General features: G+C 47.5%; 2 protein-coding genes and 1 pseudogene across 2 annotated transcripts; 1 reads left to right on the top strand and 2 right to left on the bottom strand.

Annotated features, from left to right (window-relative positions):
* Positions 1-2,900: 2,900 nt before the first annotated feature.
* LOC120655022 lies at positions 2,901-11,010 on the top strand (annotated as a pseudogene).
* Positions 11,011-16,499: 5,489 nt separating this feature from the next.
* Positions 16,500-17,591, bottom strand: LOC120655023 (ethylene-responsive transcription factor WIN1-like). The gene is made up of 2 exons (XM_039932739.1): positions 17,401-17,591; positions 16,500-17,300 (listed from the first exon to the last, which is right to left on the bottom strand). The coding sequence occupies exons 1-2, from the start codon at positions 17,505-17,507 to the stop codon at positions 16,766-16,768; spliced, it is 642 nt and encodes a 213-aa protein (XP_039788673.1). The 5' UTR covers positions 17,508-17,591; the 3' UTR covers positions 16,500-16,765.
* A 558-nt stretch (positions 17,592-18,149) lies between these two features.
* LOC120653261 (glycine-rich cell wall structural protein 1.0-like) lies at positions 18,150-18,578 on the bottom strand. The gene has a single exon (XM_039931036.1). The coding sequence runs from the start codon at positions 18,576-18,578 to the stop codon at positions 18,150-18,152; it is 429 nt and encodes a 142-aa protein (XP_039786970.1).
* Between the last annotated feature and the right edge of the window lie 616 nt (positions 18,579-19,194).

The raw sequence follows: 19,194 nt of genomic DNA, 5'->3' as shown, positions 1-19,194 counted from the left end.
ATAGGGCCAAGAATTTGCTAGTACAGATGGCTCCTGGGAAACGTAAGTTTGCTGTCATGGAGTTCATTTGGAATGAGATCATCACTTGTGCATCAGATCCATCCAGTGCCTGTCATTATGCTCCCTACATATTCCACATGATCAAGAATGTGACCCATCTCAACATTGTGCCCAACATCTCACATGTGTCATATCATTCAAGCAATGGCAAGATTGAGCAGTCTCTTCACATTGGCAATCATAGCACTGGTATTGATCCTCTTGGACCTTTTCCTGGTGCTTATTCATCTTCTTTCACTCCTAGTGCATCATCTTCTGGAGCGGCTCCTCCACCTTCTAGTGGGGCTCCTTCATCCTCCCAGGCAGCACCTGCAGCACCTACAAGACCTTCCACCTCACGTGAGCGACGGGCTCCCAAGAGCAAGAAAGGCAAGCTGGAGTACATTGCTCAAGGTGTATTTGCTTGCTTCAACATGTGTTGCCAGAACTCCCAGGAGATCCGTGAGCACAGAAAGTATATGGATGAGGAACTCTTGAAGCTTGAGAGGAGGCAAAAGGAGATCATGGCCAAAGTTGATCTTCCATATTCTCCAATTCGTGAGCCTAGGGATTTTCCTACTCCTCCTAGAATATACAACCCATGGGATGACTATGTGCCACAAGAGAATCCAGATGATGATGTTGAGCTTGACTATGGGGGTCAAGAGATGCCTGGCACAGCTGATGATGAGGAGGAAGAGGCCGGAGATGATGAATAGACCGAGTCTGACGATGATGGAGATGGTGATGGCGATGACGACGACGACGAGTAGCTTCCTTTTTGGCGCTTGATGCCAAAGAGGGAGTGAATTTGGCGCTTGAAGGCCCTCATTCGCTTTCTCATTTTATCTATCTATCCTATTTATGTATCGGACATGTAAGAACTCTATTTGTGATGGTGTGATGTGTGGTGTGTGCCATGTGAACAATTTCTATTTGTAAGACTTAATTTGCTAGTGTGACGTTGAACCTCTTATTTTTCTATGGTGTGATGCTTATGGATGATGTAATGTTTTTTCTCACTTTATTGTTGTGATGATCTTGTCATATGCATCACGGATTTTATATCACACAAAAACATATAAATGCAATGTTGTGGGGGGAGCTCATTTAAATATGTGCATTGGCATTTGAGGCCACTTTAAAAAAAATTATGCACATATTTAGGGGGAGCTCTCCTATCTCTTGTTTAGTATTCTTGAATTTTATTCTCCCTTTTTTAGTCCAAATTGGTATTGTCATCAGTCACCAAAAAGGGAGAGATTGAAAGTGCATATAGGCCCCTAATTGATTTTGGTGATTCTTGACTATCACAAATTTGGGGATATGATGTTTTGAAGAAAGTGTGTGTAGGAATAAAATGAGAAATTCAAGAAGAAGATGAAAGGAAGGTCCCCAATTTCAATTTTAATATGGTGGATTCAATCGGGATTTAATTTTAATTTTCGGTTTGAATTTGAGTATAGGATTCACCGTACTATCAAGGGGACGCATTTGGATGCATTTTTGGTTGTTAAAATGCTTCACATGAGATGCAATTCTTGAGAGAAAACACCTTCAAAAATTAGCCACAACACAAGTTTCTGCGCGGGGTCGGATGATCCGGCCCTAGGCCGAATGATCCGGCCCAACAGTGCCCAGACTTTCGGAGTAAGTCCGGATGATCCGGCCCTAGGCTGGATGATCCGGACCTGGTGACTTGTGAGCGTCCAGAGCAGCCCAGGTCAGATGATCCGGCCCTATACCGGATGATCCGGACCTGGGAATTTCAGTGTGTGTTTAGTTCATTTTGTTCACACCCCGGATGATCCGAGGGTACCCCGGATGATCCGGGTACCACCAGAAAACACACAACGGTCACTTTCGGGGGTGGGACTATATATACCCCTTCACCCCATTCCTTCATTTCTCTCTCTCTCCCCGACTAACCTCGACTCCAAAGCACTAAATCCTCCACTTCTCTCCATCCTAGAGCTTGATTCTTGCAAGGAAACACCTAGGGATTGAGTGGAAGTGAGATTCGAGAGCTCTCCGTGAGCTAGCATTAGTTCATCTCAAGAAGCATTTGAAGCAACCTCGATTCGTCAATTCACATTTGTTACTCTTGGAGCTTTGCTCCTAGACGGTTAGAGGTGCCGGTGAACTTCCATTCCTCTGTGGTTGAGCCGCCGGAAGTTTCTATTACCCGTCCTTTGTGGACTCTTGCTAGTGAGCACCTCAATCCTCCTAAGTGGCTGATTGAGTAAGGGAAAGGGTTAAAGGGCAACCCTGCTCTTTGTGAGCACCTCAACGGAGACGTATCTCCTTTGTGGATCACTGTAGCAAATCATCGATTAATTACTGTCATTAGATTTGTCACGAAAAGCTATACACATCTCTAAAAATATTTTACAAATAGACTTTATTTAGTACTTCATGCATGCGAGATTCTCTTTTCGGAAAACGTTCGTGCTAGTTTTGTAGCAAAACCAAACAAGGCCCGGTCTAGACATATGTAACTTTTGTGCTTTTTTTTTCTCTCGATATGAGCAAGTGCATTCGTGCAAGTGGTGTAGCTGAAAACCACCAGGAAGACTGGAAGAGAGAGAGCACGCCGCGTTGTAATAACAAATGGGGAAAAATTTGAACATTCCACAAAACTAACTATAAGGCCTTTTGTGTTCAATACAAAGCAGGGCCTTTAAGGCCTTTGATCTAAACAAAAACTGACTATAAGGCCTACGAAAAACAGAGACAGGCCCAGATCGTAACGCAATGAAGGTCCAGTCCAATCCACTTTCCGCTTCTTTCCAACTTCGTACTACGAGCGAGCCGCGATTAAAAACGCAACACGGCCTTGGAAACAAACAGGCCCACTTTCCCTCCGGTTTCTCACTGGCAGGCCCAAGACGCGCGTGCTCCCTCCCCTCGCTGGTTCACCCGCAGCCTCGCCGGCCGCCGCGCCGTGCTCCTCTCCTCTCCAGGCACCGCCGCCGTCCCGTGCTACGAAGCCGCGAGTCGTTGCGGCGGCGAAACCTCCGTCCATCTCTTGCTGAAGCGGATGTGGTAATTGCCCTTATCAAGTTCCCGTTGGCCTCCTTCGCGGCAAATCACACCCCCGACGAGGCCGAGGTGGGTGTAGGGGCTCTCGATCCCATCGGGTCGCGGCCAACCGCCTAGGGGACCCGGTCACTCGGCCCGCCCCCGCCGCGGTCGGAGGCCAGCGTCCCTCGTCTTCGCAGGCAGGCAGGGCCGGAGGAGCCGTCGCTCGGCCGCGGCGCCTCCGCCCTAAGCTCCAAACCCTAGACCATTGCTGCGACCGCTGCGGCAAGGGCTCGGGGCGTGGGCGCTTCGGCGCGCGAGGCGGGCGGCGGCGGCGACCCTCAAGTCTGCGGGTAACGGGCTGTGCTTTTAACTCTCGCATTCGTATTCTGCTTGGTACAGATCGTAGATACCAACTGAAACCTGTGGAACTTTTGTGAATCTGTTATGGAAATAAGAAGACGTGTTTACTTCCTCGTAACAAGTGGGTTAATATTTGAGGTGTCTGAGCTGATCTTCCCCTTTCTTGTTCTGTGTAGTTGTTTGGTGCTTGTCTTCCTTCCTGGACCGAATGGAGCGAGGGGATAACCAAGCTGCTGATAACTTGCCTGTATCATCATCTGATAATAATGAGTCGGAAGGTAACTGTGCTGAATTGATTGCTGCATGTTCCGGCAAACAACACATTATTGGGAATGCATATATTCTTTTTGTCACGAAAACAAAAGGAAGGAAAAACTCTGCAGCAAATAATCAATATGGCACTCAGTATTTCTTTACGGAGAACACATCTGGTTATGAACCATAAAACTGCATGTAGGAAAGATGCAAGTTTTATCTTGACTTAACTTGATGTTCCGTGTTAGGAGGTTAAAAATCAAAGTTATGAAATCTGCTGCCCTTGCTCACTCATTTTATTAGCTGATGGCCCTTTTCTTTTTTTTTTTTCTGCTAGCTTGATTTTGTTTTTCCCCTATTCTTGCAAACATAATACCATCCTTATTTCCCGTTTCTCGTTCTTAATAACTGAACATATACCTGCACATCTTGGATTCTGTGCCCCCCTGTATTTCAACCAGACGCATTAAAATGTATTTTTCCTCGTATTTTTTTTCCTTTTGCAGATTTACCTGTGAAGGAAAGATGTTTTGAGCAGAGAGAAGCTCTTCCTGGGGAGCCTCGCTGTGTTGTATGTGGCCGATATGGGGAGTATATATGTGATCAGACTGATGATGATACCTGCAGTGTGGAATGCAAGACAACTCTTCTTGCTCGGGTTGCTGCTAAAACAAAGCCAGCAGTACACGCAACAAAGCGTGTGAATCTTCCTTTGGGCGATGAGAATATCTGCGTTAAGGACACTAATTTTCCAAATATACCTACTTTGGCTGACAGCCGGATTGCTGCGCTGAGGAGTAAGCTTGACATTTGTGTCAAGGGTGAGGCTGTTCCTGATCCAATCATGTGTTTCTCTTCATGTGGTCTTCCTGAGAAGCTTGTGCACAATCTTGAGACTGCAGGATATTGTATGCCTACTCCAGTACAAATGCAAGTTATCCCTGCGTCAATGAGTAATAGAAGCTTACTTGTTTCTGCTGATACTGGTTAAGGGAAAACTGCTTCTTTTCTTATTCCCATAATTGCTCATTGTTCACAAGTAAGATCGCAACAATGCACAGTCAAGCGAGGACCATTGGCTATAGTTCTTTCTCCAACTAGAGAGCTATGCGTGCAGGTGGAAGAGCAAGCAAAAGTGCTTGGAAACTATGTTGCCCGGATCCGCGGATACGGATACCGGTACGCGATACGGGGATACTCCGATACGCTATTTTTTCAAAAATAAGGATATGGGGATACGCCAATATATATAAAAAATAAAAATAAATAAAAGTTTCAGGAATTAGAATGTGAGAAAATAGAAGTTCCAGAGACTATAATGCGTCATAAACTCATATATTCAGATGTTCTATAATTATTAGAAAAGGGAAGGGGCAAAGGAAAAAAAATCAACCTTATCTTATCTGTTCGTCTGTTCCACGAATGGGGTTATCTTTTCCCCAACCTCCGGCACTCTCTCTCTTTCTCTGTGTAGCGGCCAACTCCGGCGGCCGCGGCTCCTCTCCCTCTCCGGAGGCCGCGGCTCATCCTCTCCCTCTCTAGCGGTCGCACGGGCCGTCCAGAGGCGTGCTCCGGCTATAACACCCTAGGTGTCTGCACAGTAGTTGTGTATATATTATATGCGTCATGTGCGTGAATTGCTTCAAAAAGGACCGTTTTGTAAATATAAAGATTATATGTGTAATTATGATTTTATGCAAGGTTCTTTCTATAGTTATTTTTTAATATAGCATTTATTGCATGGCAGCAAATTTTGTTTTTAAGTCTAAATTTGAAGTGAAATTGCATTGAAAAAGACAAAATTCCTAGAATCCAAAATCACTCTTATGTTTTCAAAATTAGCTCTTGAATCTTTGATCAAATAAATTTTTGCACAACATCAAAGTTGTAGACCTTGAAAAATTGAACAACTTTCATGTTGGGCACTTTTTCATTTGAGCCCTATTTTAAAAGTTATCGCTGGTTTACAGTTTAGTCACTGTAATTTTTAGAAATTGCAAACTAGCCCTTATCCCCTTCCTCCAGCTCCCTGCTCTGTTCTCGCCGCCGCTGTGCAGAGCGCCACCGCCGGCGCCGTGGAGAGCCTTCCCGGCCACCTCCTGCATCGCGCTGGCGCCCACGCGTCGCGCTGCTCCTCCTCCCCCGCCTGTTGCCTCGCGCTGGAGCCCCCCGGCCGTGCCACGCGCGCCGCCGAGCCCAGAAGCGTCCGCGCCGCCGCCACCTCGCCGTCGCGGTGGCGAGCTCGCTGCAGAGGCCACCGCCTTCCCCTCGCGCGCGCACGGGCACTACAAAAGCCCTAGAAATCCATTCCTCTCGCTCTTTTGCATTCTCCTCGCTTCCACGCCTCAGAACGCCGCCGCTCCGCAGCACGCCGGCGAGCTCACCTCGCTGTCGACCCGCCTTCCCAGAGCCGCTCCGCTCACACCAGCACCCCCAACAGCTCCGCCTCACCCTCTCACACCTTCCTGACTACTTCCCGTCGACCAATTTCCACTGGAGCCCCCTCGCCGTCGTAGCCCGAGCTCTGCCGCGCGCCTGTCCGCAGTGGAACCCGTAGCTCCGTAGCTCCACCGCCCACGCTGACCACTCCAGCAGTTGCGCCTCGACCCCGCGTAGCTCCTCGACCACCTCCCCTCGCCCAACCCTCACCGGAGTCACCCCGCCGCCGTTCTCCTCCGCCGCTGACCCGCCCTGCTCCATCGAGCTGCCGCCTCCGAGCCCCTCTCAGCACCTCAAGACCACCCTGAGGTGCATCTTGAACCCGTGAAGCTTCCACACCCCTCCACCCTCGCCGCCGGTGAGCCCCTCGCCGGGAAACGGCCGGTCAAACCCGCGCTCCCCCTCTGACCCGGCCCAAGGACCTCGGGTTTGAAATTCCAGAAAGCCCAGGGGGTTATTTGAGTAGGCCGTGACTCAGTTGAATAGTGCTCTAAGGACTTCTTTGTAATTTCTAGCAGTGAACTTTGGAATTCAGTATAAATTCGTACAAAATTCATAAAATAGCAAATCTTGATGTTCTGGAATCCTTGTGTAAAGCTCTTTGCAGTAGAACCATAATATTGTAGGTGTTTGTTGCAAGTTTTTGCTGTACAAGTTGTTTTGTGTCACTAGGTAAATAAAGACTAGTTATTTAATCTTTTTCTTATCTGATGATTAAAAGCTTGTCTTGTAGTGAAATTTTTATGGTAGTTTGTTCTTATAACACTAGTGTTGCTATAAATATTTCGTGGTCAGTTCTCATGTGTAGCTATTTATGTGATTTAATGCATGTTTAGTAGACTTTATTTATGATAAATAGTTCGTGCTTATGATAAATCATGAAAATATTTATGAGTGATCTTTTTGGATATTTTAGATTGTACATGAAGTTTGAGCCATAGTTCATGATTAGAACAGGAGCTAAAAATGAATCTTGCTAATCTGTTGTTCTGTTTGTTTATTTTTCTCATAATTATTTCTGTGTAGATAAAATCATGAACAATTCACAGTAGCTAAATCATCCTTGTGTCGACCTCCTGTTAAATTTTTAACTTCTGCTTTGCTCTATATTGACCTGTATAATTCAAACTTGTTCTAGGTGTTGTCTGAATGAATGATTTGTTGTGAATAAATGGCTAAATGTTTTGGCATGATTTTTACAGGGTAGCTTAATCTGTTCATGTTCTGTTTAGATTAATTTTTGCTAAATTTATTTCTATTTGTGATTTGAGTTGTTTATTTATTAGCAAACCATGAATTACTTGTTATAGGAAATCACCCCCACTTGTTTTTGAAGTTAGTAAACTTCATTTGTGTTGTTGATCATGATGCCTTGTGTAGTTAGATTTGTTATTTAACTACTCTATAAACGATTGCCCATGTGTGTTTTTAATGTTGTTCTTGCATTACATATAGATACGACTACTTTATCGGACGGGACGTACGAGCTGATTCCGGAGTCTGACGGAGGTGATCTCGAAGCTCAAGTGAACACTGCTGAACTAACTGAAGCCCCGGACCAAAGTTCGGAAGAGCCTAGAGCTGAAATAGTTAGCGACTACCGAGAAGGCAAGCCCCGGACATAACCTATATTTCAAATTATTATCATTTACTGTTATTACTTACTTGTGCATTTACAGTTCTTATGATTTGAATTGAAACTCTAGATGCATGATCCTAGGAACCTATGTACTGAACACTAGACCTGAGTTCGACTACTTGCTAAGCTTATAGGACCGGTAAAAGTCGAGTGATTGCCTGTCACTCGCGAGCTTTATAGAAATTGCTTGTTTACTTTTTGTTATCAATGTAAAGACGACAGACGGGGTTGTGTTCGATAACATGACCTTATGTGAGACCCCGTCTGTGTTGATGAACTTGTTAAGGTCGCGGTGTGTGGTAGCGGTGGTTAAGTTTTTGAAAGTACTAGCCACGTGCCGTAAATATGGTACGCGGCAAGCCTAGTAGCCGATTGGATCGGGGAGTGGATATACCTCCCACTCTCTCTTAGGGATAGGTTTTATTTTTATGTTGCGCAACACTACGACTTCTAGGGACAAGGTTCGGCCTTGGAGCCAGGGGCGGAGGGAGGGGGGCGGATAGGGGCCTGGCCCCCCATGATCTCTAAATTAACACTACAAATTTGAATTTTGATTAAATTTTTTTAGAAATTTATATGGTTGGCCCCCCTAACAATGAAAAAAAACACTTCCTGGCTCCGCCCCTGCTTGGAGCCCTGTAGTCGGGGAGAGTGGCACTATCCACAAGCCGGAAAGAAAGATCAACGGTTGTTTGGGAACGACCCGACGGTGTTCCAGACGTGTGTGTTAGGTTTGCCTGGTCAGGTTGAATTTCGATTCAGAATCGTCCGCCTCTCACGATGAAATGAGACTGCTTGATCCCTTTGCCACACAGAGTAATAAGAGCAATAATATTATTTATCAATCTTGATGTTTGCTTAGTTTTCTACCATGATTGGATAGTAGTTGCTTATATAGAATGGTTAATCAACTAGAATCTTGAAAGTTAAAACTTGAAAGTAAGGACCTACTCTTTATTGCTTTTCAGCAAAAGGAAAACCAGAGCCTCACAAAACCTTGCATAGTCTAACTAAGGTGGGCTAATTATACCCGAGGACGGTTAAGTCTTGCTGAGTATTAGAATACTCAGTCTTGCTGTTGAACCCCTTTTCATGTATGAGTTTTGTGGAACAGATCGCTAGCTTGACCTATCCCTGCTCTTTACCTCCTGGCTGGTCCGTAGAGTGGGATACGTCTTCGACCAGCAATGACCTTGACGAGTAATACCATGCTTGGGCTAGCCTGGTATTTTTTGCGACGTGTTGTAGCCGTCGTGTGTTATCTTCCGCTATTTAAACTCTGAAACTTTACACTTATGGTTTGTATAACTGTTTTACCAAAGTTGGTTTTGTAATAATGGTTTGAACTAGTTTGTAATCATTACTATGCATGTGTTGTAAAATTGTGGTTGTAATATCTCTGGACTCGCCTTCGTGCGGGGTATGCTTGTTCGATCCGAGAACTGGTGGTTGTATCGGGGCGTTACCCAACAGACCAAGAATTGTTCCGTTTGAAGTGCGTTTGAGCTAGTGTTGCCTTTATGGTGATGCCATGCGCACTTGAGCCGGGATAATTCAGGTGGTTCTGCCACAGCGGCGGCCATGGCGGCCCGCCAGCGGCGAGCTCCAGCAGCGCAGCACGACCCTAAATAGTGCTTTAACAGATGTGCGGGCCTCTGTCTGGACAGGCCGCGCAGCCGCTGGAGCAGTAGGAGGCACGGACGGGTGGGCGGGCGGAGGTGACGGCAAGGGAGCAACGAGCGATGGGGAAGGAGCAGGAGGAGGCACGGGCGGGTGGCGGTGACGGCAAGGTAGCGATGAGCAGCGGGGAAGGAGCAAGAGGAGGCGTGGGCGGGTGGCCGAGCGGCGGTGACAGCAAGAGAGCCGTGCGAGGCTGCAGCGGGCCTGCGGCTGCACGAGTGGGGATGAGAGGGTGGCACAGCTGAACGGAGGACCTTTATACGAAGCGATTGAGTGGTGTTGTTAGGGTTTGAAGGTATCGGACAGATATCCACAGATATCCCACGAGTATCCGATTTATTTTTATTATTTGAAAATATCTAAATAGTCCGATACTTACGGGATACGTATCCGGGAGTATCCGTGGAGTACGGGTATCCGATACGGTATCCGATACCGGTACGTGAGTTTTGCGAAGTATCCGCGTATCATAGCTTGGAAAAGGTTTGCCTTTCAAAACTGCTCTAGTTGTTGGTGGAGATCCATTGGCTCAGCAAATTTACAGGATTGAAAATGGTATTGAGTTAATTATTGGCACCCCTGGAAGGCTAATTGATCTTCTCATGAAACACGATGTTGACTTTTCCGATGTTTCTGTATTCGTTTTGGATGAAGTGGACTGTTTGCTGCAGAGGGGATTCAGGGATCAGGCCATGCAAATTTTTCAGTCTCTTTCAAACCCCCAGGTTATGATGTTTTCAGCAACATTAGATTTGGAAGTCGAGAAGATGTCTAACTCACTGTCTAAGACTGTTATACGTATCTCTTGTGGGAACCCAAGCAGACCAAACAAATCGGTCAAACAAGTGGTCATTTGGGTGGAGTCTAAGAAGAAGCAGAAGATTTTTGAGATAATCAAAAGCAAGCAGCACTTTAAACCTCCTGCTGTTGTGTTTGTGAGTTCCAGAGTCGGTGCTGATCTGTTGTCTGAAGCAATTACTGTTGCTACTGGATTAAAGGTGATTTCTATCCATGGCGAGAAGACGATGAGTGAGAGAAGAGAGTTTGAGAAGGTTTTTGACAGGAGAAGTATCTGTTTTAGTTTCTACTGGGGTTCTGGGTCGTGGAATGGATCTCCTGAAAGTGCGCCAAGTGATATTGTTTGACATACCAAATTCCATTGATGAATATATTCACCAAGTTGGAAGGGCATCTCGGATGGGTGAGGAGGGTATGGCTATTGTGTTTGTGAATGAGGAGGATAGGAAGATTTTTAAAGAGCTTGTTCCGGTTCTGAAGACTGCAGGAGCTCCAATACCCCGGGAACTTGCAAATTCAAGATACATGGCTGGTGTTTCCCTTGGTAGCGAGAGGAAGAGAAAATTGAGTTCGAGGTCTCATCCTTGGCCAAGATGTGTAAAAAAGTTGCTCAGAATCTTTCTTCATGCCAAATATGATGCTATTGCATGTTTATCTGGGACTGTCTTTGCAATTGATCTAAAGATTCGTCCACCTAAAAGGATAATTTGGTTATCTGTGGAATTCATAATTTTCCTGAGAATTTGAAGCATTTGCTGACCCAACAGGTGCAAACAGTCAAAGATTTTTTCTGAGTGCATGACGTCTAAGATAAATTTGCTCAGGAAACATAAAGGAGGTACAGTATATGTAAACTGCAGCAAAAAATGTAAGTTGGCAAATGATACAGTTAACTTTTCTCGGTTTCCTGTGCTGCATTTTCAACTATTTTATGTGTGTTCTTTATTTTGAATAATAGGAATGCTGGTAAACCTGAATGAAAAACAGTGCTATTGCTGAAAACTGAGTAAGTAATATTGTGATTTTGGTTAACGCTACCTTCTACAATCCCGTAAGAGTGGTGAGGGTATGAAACATATATTGATCTGAATGAATAGAACATCAACAATCGACAATGAATAAACAATACTTCAGGACCACTACGTCGTGGATCTGTGGTACTGCCTTACTCAAAGCGGCAGGTTGGATCTTAAGCTATAGTGGTTGTCCTTACCAAAGGTCTAGTATGGGTTGGTAAACTGTCAGTAGATCATTGGTAGCAAAAGATTCTGTGCTGAATCTGACAATATAACAATTTGATGAGAAGTAAGTATGCTGAAAAATATGGCTGGAGTCTAAATTACATAACCCTTAATTGTTAACGTTTCAGTTATTATTGTTATAATTATTTTCTGTTCACTCCCTGCATATTCATGCAAGGTTTAGGAGCACTCGCGTAATTTTGGAAAGGTCACTACTATCAATAATTCCACAATAACAAAGCCTTTTAGTCCCAATCAATTTGGGTAGGTTAGAGCTGAAAGCCTACGTGACGCACCGCCAAAGGGGGAAAAGAAAGAGAAAAGAACTGTATTAGGGAATACAAAGAATTAAAGATCACTCATGGTTCTGGTCTGGGTACTTGGATAGCTGATTTCCATGCACTTCTATCTAAGGACAATCTGTAGGTATTTTCCACTCTTTCAAGTCCCTTTTTTACTGCCTACTCCCATAGTTTGAGTGGAAAATAAGATTCAGTGAATAACAAATTAACCAGCAGATATAGTATTCATTGTGACTGTTATGACAGCATGCCAATATTGTTCTGTTCTGCAAACTGTCTTTTCTATATACAAGCATCTCTTTACGATTGCAGCAACATTCAACCATCCTTACCCTTGGTGTTTACTTTAATCAAGCAGCACATACATGCGATCTTTTATTTAAACCATTTTTGGGAGATCTAATGTATTACAAGATCACAATCACAAAGTGAATAACTAAATATGTTATGCTTAGTTGCTTAACAGTCTTATTTGAGATGACATCACTGGTTATTAGAATAGGATTGATGCAAAGGATAGAGTTAATGTTATGGGACCACTACAGCTATCTTGCTGGACAGATTCAATGCTTGCTTTTGCATCATAGAAGTTCCTTGACCAGCTAATGTGGTACCAGAATTTATCGAGCACAGAATAGCAGAAAATTTGGAGGGTTATGTCTGACCTCTTGAGTATGTGGCCACACTATCAAACATCCACATACCGTCTATGTTGTAATCTATTAGTGCTTGACACAAGGCTCATATCTACCATATTTTGATGAATAAAACCGACTGTATTGATTAGCTTTTAGCCATACAGCGCCCAAGATCACCATCAATGTGGATTATATAAGTGATGATCAATTCATAGATACTACCTTCTCCAGTTATGAAAGATGAACCCACCTACACCAAGGTAGGCTCTGTTTACTGTTTATCTGTAATTCCTGTTTCTCGGAGATCACATGCTTCAGTTTTATTCTACACATTGACAAATGAATTATTGATACTACGTGTATAGTGTGGAAAGAATTATAACTGCAAGGAGATACAATGGTGGTTATTGGAGATGACTTCAGAAATTTCAAGGGGAATCAGCTAGTGCCACTGGAAGTTGTCAAACATAACTTTATGTGAAACATGTGATTGAGACAAACATCATTATTCAATTTAGACAAAGTCTAGATTAGAAAAACAGCATACTAACTATCTTGGCTCTTTTACGTAGCTATCCAGAAAGTCTCTCTCAAAAGGAATGGAGACCTTCAGGTCTTAATCAGATGCTATTTCATTATGTTATGTACTGAATGTAATGCTGTGTTCTATGACACACCAAAACTTAGTATTTATCGACTATGGTGAGAATCTAGTTTCCTTCTCGGTGCTCTGTTTTCTTCTCTAATACAATCGTACTTTACGACTGACCAACTAATTGGCTGGGCCCTTAGCATTGACTGCATGCTTTGGACCAACCTCCAAATCCAACCATGGAGCTGATACTTGCTTTTTTGGCATTGTGTTCTTTGAGTTCTGAAAGAAAACAAGCACTCATCATGAACATCTTGTTTTGATTTGCCATTGTTGTGTTTGCATCCATGCTAAGATACAAATTGGGTGGGGTTCTTTCAGCTTAATGTTTTATATTACAAGGATTGCTCGTTGCGATTTACTACCTCAGAAGTTGATGATCACCACTATGTAAACTATTTTCACTAGTGCATTTAACTGGATGACCGTCTCTTAGTTACATCAGATGGATCTTTCTTGTGGTTTTTTTTGTGTGTCTATAAGCAATGTTCTTATGGCATCGCCTAGGCGACAAGGCGCTCCCCTGTTTTGGCCCGCCTAGGCGTTTTAGCCCGCCTAGGCAGCTAGGCGGTGGTGACTCGCCACAACTCGCCTTAACGCCGTAAGAACATTGTCTATAAGTGAGTTGGGCTCCAAAATAATTTCAGAGTAGTTAACAAATCCATGTTTTGCTAAACATTTTGGCTCCTCAGAAGGATTGCAAAAATTTCGTTGGATATGGATTAAAGGTGTGGGTTGTTATATGATCGTTTTTGTATTTCTCAAGTTAGGCCCCTCATCTTCTTATATTAAGATTATATGCTTTCCGCATGAAACAATCACATGGATGCCTCTATTCTGGTGTGGTATAGCTCCAGTTCCCACCCTGGGGATGCTGGTGCCAGATGCCAATCCAAATTCTGAGACCTGAATATTGATTATTCCTAGCCTGAAGGCAATTGTTATGCTGGTCATGATGACATTTTGTCTGTAGTAGCCTATCATGATTATCAATTATTTATATATTACATTTGCTTATTCAATGAGGAGAAATATGAGGAACGAGAGTACTCTATCATGCCTGTGATGAGTGAATTGTCAACCGTGCGGTGTGATCGTGCGCTTGGTCTTTGGATTGCAGGTACACGGGCGTCGAGTGTCGACGGGGAGCTGCCGTGGAGGTGCTGTGGCCGATGGACCGTGCGGTGGACGGCGGTGAAGGGCAGCCGGGACCGGAGCTCGGACCGGGCAGCAGTTGTGGCGTCCACTCCTGAATCGAGGGCGCAAGCGGCGACGGAAGGCGGGTTTCTTGGTTTGCGCCACAAAACCAAGGAGGCGGACGGCGGTTGAAGACGCCAAGTCGTGGAGGCACGGGTGTCGGTCTCGGGACTGACGGAGGCGACGGGCGTCGACGGCTTCTAGGGCCTCGCTGCGGGCGAGGAGGTGACGGGCATCGGGCGGCGTCTAGGGCCGTCAGGAGGCCGAGGCGGGAACGACGTCTAGGGCTACGGCGTGGAGGCGGGAATCTTCCCGCGCGTGAGGTTTTGGCGGTTTTCTCAAAACCGGCCACCTACCTGGGTTTCGCGGACCCTCCAAAACCGCGGACCGGATCTTCGTCGACGTGGCGGCATCGCAGCAAAGACTTCGAGTCGAAGAAAGAAGCTCCGCCGTCGATCGAGGCTGTACAGCGGGGTGCTGCTGCCCGACCGGTCTGACCGGTCCCCTGGACCGGTCTGACCGGTCTGGCCGCAGCAGCCGGGTATAAATACCCCAACCAGCCCGTGGTTGGGTGAGTCTCTTGAGTCTTTTGTTTCCTCAGAGTTTTTCCTTCTCCCAGCCCCTGCTCTAGGTTAGGGCCAAGGACTCCAACGCAAAAGAGGGGTAGGTATAGCTAATCTCTCAATTCTAGAGGGTGGATGATGGGCGGATGGCTCTAGCTTTGTATAGGTGAATTCCTCCGTAATTTATGAATGAGATCCTGTTGAGATTCACCTTTGTGTGCTGAGTACTCGTCCTCTCCCTTCTCCTTTGCGTTTTGGTCTTGATTTCCTCTATTTTGGATGATTCGTGTTTAAAGGAATCGAGCCTTTGATTTCGTGGTTTGATGAACTCTTTGGAATGATTCCTATGCTTATGGCCTAGTGCTAAACCCCCTGGAATCGAGAGTTCTCACGAATTGGCGATTTTGTGTTCTTGAGAAAACCCCAATCCTCTTTGATCTTACCTCGATTTCTCTCAATCCATGAATCTTTTGGGTGAGATCCTTTGGGGATATGTTCACGGGGTAGTTACGAAGCTTTCCTCCAAGTTTCGTTGGATTTGGACTTCGTTTGCTCGAGAATTGAGATTTGGAGCTTTGTTGGCGGGCTGACTGGGAGAGACCGGTCTGACCGGTCTGTGCAACCGGTCTGACCGGTCTGCAGTTTGAAATTCCCAGCCCGACCGCTCAGACCGGTCCAGTACACCGGTCAGACCGGTCTGTGTGTGCTGTGCTGCAATTTGTGAAGTTTCACTCGCTTTGCTTCCATGCTGCAACCTGGGTCTTTCGCTTCGAGATAGCTATTCTCGCTGACCTGGGTGGGAGGGCTTGTGGTGATTTTGGGACATAGGCCGACGATTCGAATTTCGGAGAAATTTTGATCGGCTCCCATTCACCCCCCCCCCCCTCTGATCGCCAGTTTCGGTCCCTCAAAATACGACCTCAAGGCCTTTAAAGTGTTTGTTGCACACCTTGATGGTCCATATGTTGGGTTCATCGCTCTCACCCTTGGTGCATATCTACGTCCACATTGCAGAGGTGTGATGGTTATATGATGTTGAACATATTATTATTCATGACCTATTTATTAACACAAGATTGGCAGAAGAGAGCATCCTGAAACGTTTCATTCTCCATTACTGTTCAGTGGTGACCGGTGATGTGGGTTTGAACATCCAAAAAACACCACATTTCTTGATCCTGTAAGATGGTGTTAGAAGTGCCAAAAATGTGTGTTTCCACAAACCCAATGCAAAACCTTGAGTTTCTAATGGATGTCTTTTTAGTGAAATAATTTGCATCTTGTTCTCCGCACTGAATTCTATCCATTTCTGCATAACTGCCTTCACTAGAGTGACTGCTTTAGTTGATATGACGATTAAATAAACGTGTTGTCTACTTGCTGGTTTGTGTTAGATGCCATGTACATGTATTTCTTCACATTAAATGAGTACTGAGTTGGTATGAAATACACTTAGTGATGATATCTTAGAGAGTATGGCCCTTCGAAATAATTCTGTCATAAAGCAGAGGTTTTATTCACAAATACCGCCTTCATTCTGTTTTGAGATTTATTTGTTCAGCCTTTTCTTCTTCATTTGAAGAAAGAAAGTAAGACTCTTCTTTTCAAATTTGTGTTATTGAGATTTCTCAACAGAGTTCAACATCGGGGGTCCAAACAAAGTATGAACAGTAACACAATCATAGTCTATTTATTTCCTTTATAAGCAATTATATCACTGACATTGATATGTAACAAAGTATCTTGATAGGAACATGTGTATTTAGAGCTTTTACTTAAAACTGCACACAATTGCAAACTTATAGTTCTTGTAAGTTGGATTTAGTAATAGACACATATCTATATTACTGGAGCGACCTGAACTGCTTGTGTACCAACCAGCCTAGCGAAACTCTGATCTGAGATGGTGACTTCATTGTGCTGTTTGATCCAAACTTTTCAGATGACGAAACGGCCTTGGTCATCTCTGTGCGATGGTGAAGCTGGGCTACTGCTGCTCAACAACTCCTCGATCATTTGCAGCGCGATCCTCTCCTCGTCATCCATCGCTGTTGCTGGTGAAGCAGTTGTTACTGACGTAGACTGTGATGCTGCATCAGTGGACGCTGCCTCTTTGTTGAGCTCCACGGTCATGACCCAGTTGGAGTCGGCGCGAGCTCCTGCACGCTTCTGCCAGACGCCAATGTGGGACTTCTCAGGGTCAAGACGGAGGCAGGTCAGGGAAGGTGATGGTGCCTTGCAGCACTTGCGGAGCTTGGCACTGAGAATCTGGGACAGGTTGGCTGTAGAGGAGCCACCGGCGATGTTGCTGCGAGCGTCCTTTCCTGCAGCTGGGGCAGGCTCGCCTGTGCTGCTCCTTTGGACAGGGAAGTTGGTCTTGGCGTTGCGGCCACTCATCAGCACAGCGGCCTCATCATATGCCCTCGCTGCCTCCTCTGCTGTCTCGAAGGTGCCCAGCCACACCCTCCTCTTACTGTACGCATCACAAAAATGTAGGCATTGCAACTCAGAATTATGGTTGCATCACCAGTCTATGTTCTTCGCTGAAGATTAGAGGGAGGGAAGGGACTTACAGGAGGGGATGCCTGATCTCGGAGACCCAGGAACCCCAGTGGCGCTGCCGGACTCCACGAAACTTCTTTGGCTGTACCATTTTCCTGGAGTGGAGATTCTCTGTCATGGAGGACACAGGAAGCAGAGATGAGCTCTGCTGGGGCTCCTCTGAACTGAAGTGTGAGGCCGTGTGGGGGAGGAACGCTCTGGGTTGATTGAATATAAACTGCCCAGCCTGTACTTGCTTCTGCAGTGAGCGTTAAATGTGGTTAGCTGCGTAGGCAGCCAGGTACGTGTCAGAGAGGAAGGGGGTGGATAGTATGTCTGACCTTGTTTTCACTCCACAATCATCATGATAGAAGGCGGCATACGCTGACTGGAGAGCATAGGGGTGCCGGGGTCACCAGCAGTATACCAAGCGTGTGTCAATGGATAAAACTGGCATGTAGTCCATCTAGAAACCCATGTATAGGACTATATATACCCACCCATCTAAAGTTTGGAGGAATACATCTTATAATTCCTTCCTACATGGTATCATTCGCTTAGGGTAGCCCTCTCTCTCCCTCTTCCTGGCTGCCGCCGCCGCCAAGGCTGGCCGCCGGCTGCCAGCGCCTCCTCCCCTCTCCTTCCCTCTCCTCTCCTCCTTCCTTCCTCCTGCTGCCGCGGGGGCCTCTGCCCGCGACCGCCGCCCGATCCGGCCCCTAGGGGGGTGTGCCGCCGCCACCGCCCAGGCCCTGGCGCCCGCGCTGCCCCTGCCTCTGCTGCGCTAGCCGCCAGCGCTGGGGGCGCCGCCGCCTCTGCCTTCCAGGACGCCCCGCGCGCGTCCGCCCAGGCCCCTACCTTCCAGGCCGGCCAGGGCGCCGCCACCCAGGCCCAGGGCGCGGGAAATGCCTTCCAGGCCGCCCCTGCCTTCCATGACGCCGCCGTCCCTGCCTTCCAGGCTGCCCAGCGCGCGGGCAATGCCTTCCAGGCCGCCCCTGCCTTCCAGGCCGCGAGGGCTGCGGGAGCGGGCGTGCCTGGCGGCGCCCAGGCCGCCGCCGTCGCCGCCGCCCTCCGCGCCACTGTTGCCGCAGCCCAGGGCGTGCCTGGCGCCGCCGCCCGCGCCGAGGACACCGCGGGCGTCGCGCGCGCCGTGGCCGCCGCCGCCTACGGCGCGGGGGCCGCTGGCGCGGGCGTGCCAGCCGCCGCCGCCCATGGCGCTGCACCCACGCCACCCAGGGCCGCGGTCGCGGTGCCTCTTCCAGCGCCCGCGCTGCCCGTGGCGGCGCCTGTGCCGCCCGTTGCCGCGCACGCGCTCCTGCACACGCCCATGGCGCCCGTGGCTGCGCCTGCGGTGCCTCTGCCTGCGATGCCTCTGCCCGCGCTCCTACACGCGCCCCGTGGCGCCGCTCCCTCCCGCGCCCGCGGCGTTTGGTATGTCCCCCGCGGATGCGCCGTTCGCCGTCGCCGCCTTCCGCGGGCAGCCGATCGTCGCCGGAGCTGCTTCGGCCGACGCCGCTCTCGCAGCGGCCCTCCTCGCTGCCAAGTCCGAGGCTTCGGCTCCTCTCACCGGCCAGACCAGGGGTGGGGGAGACCACGGGGTCGTCGGCGGAGGGGACGTGGTGGTGGTGCTCGGGGCACTTCGGACCCGACTCCGGCTCCCACTCCTGCTCCTGGTCCTGGAGGTACGCACTGGCCATCCTACAGCGCCCCATGGGCAGGGCGCATCCCGATGTGGCCATTTCAGGGTCAGGGAGGGGCCCCTCGCCCTCAGCCCCAGCCGGCGGCCATGCTCGCCGCTGCTGCTCCCATGTTCGCGCTGTTCTGGACCC

Source organism: Panicum virgatum, chromosome 1N (assembly GCF_016808335.1).
Source record: "Panicum virgatum strain AP13 chromosome 1N, P.virgatum_v5, whole genome shotgun sequence".
Classification (NCBI taxonomy): domain Eukaryota; kingdom Viridiplantae; phylum Streptophyta; class Magnoliopsida; order Poales; family Poaceae; genus Panicum; species Panicum virgatum.
Note: the sequence above shows the minus strand (reverse complement) of the source record. Positions and strands in the feature narration are given on the sequence as shown.